Genomic DNA, 4714 nt, shown 5'->3' on the forward strand with positions numbered 1-4714 from the left:
GCCCCTGCGCCCGCCCGCACCGCTCCTGCGGCGCCGGGAGCGCCCCCGGTCCCGGCCTCGCTCGCACTCCCCGGGCAGAGCGGGAGGGAACGGCGCTCCTCCAGCCAAAGGAATAAAACAACAGCGTCCCAAAGAGCCAAGGGCGGCAATGAGCGGCTGCGCTGGGGTCTGCTAAAGCATTTACATTTGCCGATACTCAACTTCACATCCGAACAATTCCTAAAAAATCTGCGTTGCGGGAGTGACCGCGAAATCCCCAAGTGGGCTTTCCTTGCTACGAGGTTGGTGCTGAGTGGTTGCACCAGTACACGCTATTGTCGACATATTTTTACTTTAAGCTACAAAAACATTTCGTTAGTACAGCAAAAGTTTTTGAATGAAACCCCATGGATGAGGAGGATTTGCCCACAGGGATGTGAGACTTGAGAATTAAAAAATCTGCACTTTATGGCCAAAATCTATGTAGGTCATGACAAAGTAACCAGCACTGTAATGCTAAATTACTTTCAAAATAAGTTGGGCCAGATTTTAATCAAGTCACACAACAACTGCCATTTAGTAAAATAAAAACAAGTCAAATTTATTCTTTGTATAAAGCAAGAGAAGCAAATTAGGCAGACAAGAACTTGGCTGTGTACCTAGAATAAAGCAAAAACTAGAAGAATCCTAGTGCCTCACCATGAAGGCAATACTGCGAGATCAAGAAGTAACTCTTCTTTTTATTAACTGATAGTTAATATAGTGAAACAAATTCAGTACCATTTCAACCTGCTTCATTCACCATTCAACAAGTGTTTGTTGACTGCGATCCATCTTTTGACAACACAAAAATAGTAACTTCATCAAATCTCAATGTTCTAGCATATAAAAGATAAGCATTACAATGTCAGCAAGATTCTTCAGTTGTAGAACAAAACAAACATTTTGGAAAACCAATTCCATTCACATCTACTAAAACTGCTTTAAAAAAATAAATAATTAAGTACAAACCCCATTATACACTACTGTATTACAAATGGACGAAGCAACACCTCCACTTGCATGCACAGCTCAGCTGATCCCTTACAAAACCATGTGTCATCACCAGATATTTTATTAGGACATTTATTAATTATTTTAGTTAGGGGCATTATAATTTTCACTTTACTGATGGTTGTAAAATGTTATGTCAAAAAGGGTGAAACGAGGTCCTCCAGCAAAGAGAGCGAAAGAATACTTCAAATGCAGTAGTTACCTGCATTTAGAATTTTAGTTTTACTGAACCAAAAAATTGAGAAATTTGATACAAATGGAAGGGAAATGGCGAAACATTACCCACAAATGGTCTGTAATACTCACAGACAGCAAAGGCAGAAAAAGCAACCCCACATTTACAGAAATCACCTCTGCTTTTGAAGGTCTGAGGCCCTGTGCCCCACTGGGCACTCGTTCCACGAGCTGTGCTGACACAGAGTGTGTTGCTGGTTTGAAATGCAGCCCTGGCACTGTCACACCCACCCTCCCCAGTGCCAGCTTTGTCCCCTTGCCCCAGGAAGATGGTTCCTTGCTGTTGCTCAGAAAACACCTCAGGAGAGACAAAGCCAATGTGCAGATTCCTCAAATACTGGCTCAGATATCTTTTACTTCCTCCAAAAGTTTATGTAGCAACTGTGCTGCTCCTTGTTTTTCCTGCTCCCTCCTCCCATCCCAGAGTTTTTCACTGCTCCTCCTCAGCTCTACGTCCTGCGTCGTTTGGCAGCGCTGGGACTTGAGGGGTTGCTGTTGGCATTTAGAACCTTCTCGGTGACTCTGTTGCGCTTCCTCTTATCAGACCCTTCTTTGGACCCAGGATCTGATGAAGTTTTCTCTTTCTCTTTGCTGCTTGGCTTTTCAGTTGTTTTTCCTAAACTTCCAGAGGGTGCAAAAACTGAAATAGGATCAAAGTAATGATTCCAGATCAGAGTCATACACATAGGCAAACAATAGTGATATCAAAGTTCTTTATATTCCATAAAACTTCTCAAAACAATCAACTCTCAACATCCTTGTCCACCATTTAAGTCTTACTTTCAGTTCTAAAGGAAAAATCTCTGAAAAAGGCACATCTTGCTTTTATTATTTGCTTTAAAGACAGGCATGTATTTTGACAGGCTAAAAATCAAACTCATTAAGTGGAAGTAAACAGCACTTAATATTAAAATACTTAAAAGGAACATTTACACAAACATAGGACCAATCTATGAAATATATAATCAGCAGCAATCATTACATTTGGTATCATAGATAGATTTTAAAACTGAACACCCAAAATGTGAAATTTAATATATTTTAAAATACATTTTAGATCTTTTATTACAATCTTTAAACACCACTTATTCAGTGATATAAATATCATGAAATTATGTTGTTAGCAGTTGGCTTGGTCTGGTAAGATAAACAGCAGGATCTCTACTGTTCACATTTGACTTGTTCTACAGCAAAGTGTTAGAAAAACAAGCCTTTTATTTAAAAGCAGCACGATAATGAGAATAAAATAAAATAAACACTCTGCCCACCTTCCCATTTCAGCACGCAATTTTACAATCTTTTTTGACTTATAGGCCCTATTTCCCCCATGACTACAAAGTTCCCAACACGGCATTTAAGTTCAATAAAATGAGACTCAGCTTTCTTCCAGAGATCCTCAGATTCCTTCAGACTCCCAGGGGTTTTTCAATTACATATTAAAGCAAAAAATCTCCAAAGCTATACAACTTTGCACAGATGAATTAGGAGCAAAGAAGAAATCTTCTCGATAAGCAGCTGCTTACTCTGTGCACTCTAAATTAGTCAAGTTCTTAGCATGAGCACAGGCTAAGTCTGAGTACAAATCACAAAGTACACTGCATTTGGATTTACATTTTAACATTAATTTCTCAATTACAGTTGGTTTTTAATCTCGTATTACACAGTAGAGAGTTACAAAATTACCTTCTTCAGGACCTGCATGCGTTTCCATCTCTTCTTTTAAAATTTCCTCTTTCACTTCTTCTTCCATCATTACTTTTCCTACAGAAAGGATTGTTATTAATGGTTAGGTGGTTTTAGGGAGAGTTTTGTTTAAGATTCTGAGATGAGATTAAAGCAACCAAGAATCAGCGACTACAGTCACATCTCACCTTCTCTCACTTCTTGAATCATTTCATCAGGAAGAGCAAAATTCTTCTCTATATTAGGGAATGGAAGAATCTCAGATTCATGCTTAGAAAGAAAAGAAGGATCTCTGTGAGTGACTGGTAAAGACTTTAATTTGAATTTCGACAGACATTCTTAAGTTCTATTTTACATGCAATTAGGAGCTAAATAATTCTTAACAAGACACTTCAGAAGTTAGAGAAGCAGGAGGCTTCTGGTATCAAACTGATTACTAAGGTCAGGATACCTGAGATCACAACTCATGGTCATTTGAGATCATTTTTGGAATCCAAACATAGCAAATTCTTATGTAAACACACTACAACTTTCTCATTTGACACTTATGTACGTATCTAAACATTTTCTGGATCAGCATTTAGGCAACTTTAATAAACGAAGTCAGAACATGGTATCAAAAAAACCCCAAAAACCCTCACAAGCCACTGCAGGTTTTATTGTCTCCTACCTAATCTACTTTTACTCAGGGAAAACTCCATCAACTCACTGGAATGACACCTAATTCTAAGTATCATGGAAGGTACAACAGGCCCAGTGATTTTGGCCTGTCAAACTTCTGACCTCAATGAAACCACGTGGCAGTACCGACCCTTTATACTCACAAGAGCCTGCATATCATACATGGTGCTCAGATGGTCCCAGATCACTTTAGATGAGATCTGCCGTCCGATATTCTGGCTGAATTTATCCCGGATACAAATCATGTGGAAATGGCGATTCACACCTGGGGGAAGAACCCAGTGCAATTAATGTTGCTAACAGTGTTATTTATGACATTTAGAGATATACGTAAGCTTATTTACTTATGAATTAAAAAAGCCATGTTGTTACAAAGAACACGTACATTATAGGAGAGACGGCTGGCAGCTGGGCAGGCTGATTTTTCACCTTACACTGCAGGTGCTATTCTCTGGGGAACTGAGGGTGCCCCTGTGGGTAATTATGACACACAGAGCTTTTAGAGAGGCTGTGTGAGAAACAACTGGAGGAAAGTATTAGGAGTGCTGTGTCCAGTTCTGCGCTCTTGAGTACAAGAGAGACACGGAGCTCCTGGTACGGGTCCACCAAGGGCAACAGAGATGAAGGAACTTGAGCATCTCTCTGACAACGAAAAACTGAGGGAGCTGGGCCTGTTCAATCCCCAGAAGGGATGTCTAAGAGGGGACCTCAGCAACGTTTATAAATATCTAAAGGGGGGTGCCAAGAGGATGGATCCAGACTCTGCTCGGCGGTGCAGAGCAATAGGACATAAAGCAATGGGCAGAAACTGATGCACAGGAAGCGCCACCTAAATACGAGGAAGAACTTCTTTACGGCGGGCACTGCCCAGAGAGACTGCGGAGCCTCCCTCACTGGAGATATTCCAGAACGGTCGGGACACAATCCCGTGCCAAGTGCTCCGGGACGACCCTGCCTAAGCAGACGACTCCCTGTAGTCCCTGCAGCCTGACCCGCTCTGTGATGCTGGGGAAGCGCAGGGCAGGCGGTCACACGGCGGCTCAGCGGCCCGGCCGGGCCCGGCGCCCCCTCCCACAGGCCCCGC

At 41.6% G+C, this 4714-nt stretch overlaps 1 protein-coding gene across 1 annotated transcript; it reads right to left on the reverse strand.

Moving 5' to 3' along the window:
• Window positions 1-1563: 1563 nt before the first annotated feature.
• On the reverse strand, window positions 1564-4517 carry MRGBP (MRG/MORF4L binding protein). The gene is made up of 5 exons (XM_017734352.1): window positions 4016-4517; window positions 3774-3895; window positions 3138-3219; window positions 2950-3027; window positions 1564-1906 (listed from the first exon to the last, which is right to left on the reverse strand). Exons 2-5 carry the CDS (start codon window positions 3873-3875, stop codon window positions 1716-1718), a joined length of 453 nt encoding a protein of 150 aa, XP_017589841.1. The 5' UTR covers window positions 3876-3895; window positions 4016-4517; the 3' UTR covers window positions 1564-1715.
• Window positions 4518-4714: the final 197 nt, after the last annotated feature.

The sequence above is a fragment of the Corvus brachyrhynchos genome, unplaced genomic scaffold (genome assembly GCF_000691975.1).
Source record: "Corvus brachyrhynchos isolate BGI_N302 unplaced genomic scaffold, ASM69197v1 scaffold10, whole genome shotgun sequence".
NCBI lineage: Eukaryota > Metazoa > Chordata > Aves > Passeriformes > Corvidae > Corvus > Corvus brachyrhynchos.

Bases quoted from the DNA above. Each gene is read 5' to 3' on its own strand.
- MRGBP (XM_017734352.1), bottom strand. From the start codon at position 3,875: ATGATTTGTATCCGGGATAAATTCAGCCAGAATATCGGACGGCAGATC. The intron at 3,220-3,773 runs GTGAGTATAAAG...TTTCTTTCTAAG, and splicing joins TGTATGATATGCAGGCTCTT to CATGAATCTGAGATTCTTCC. The intron at 3,028-3,137 runs GTGAGATGTGAC...TCCTTTCTGTAG, and splicing joins GATTCAAGAAGTGAGAGAAG to GAAAAGTAATGATGGAAGAA.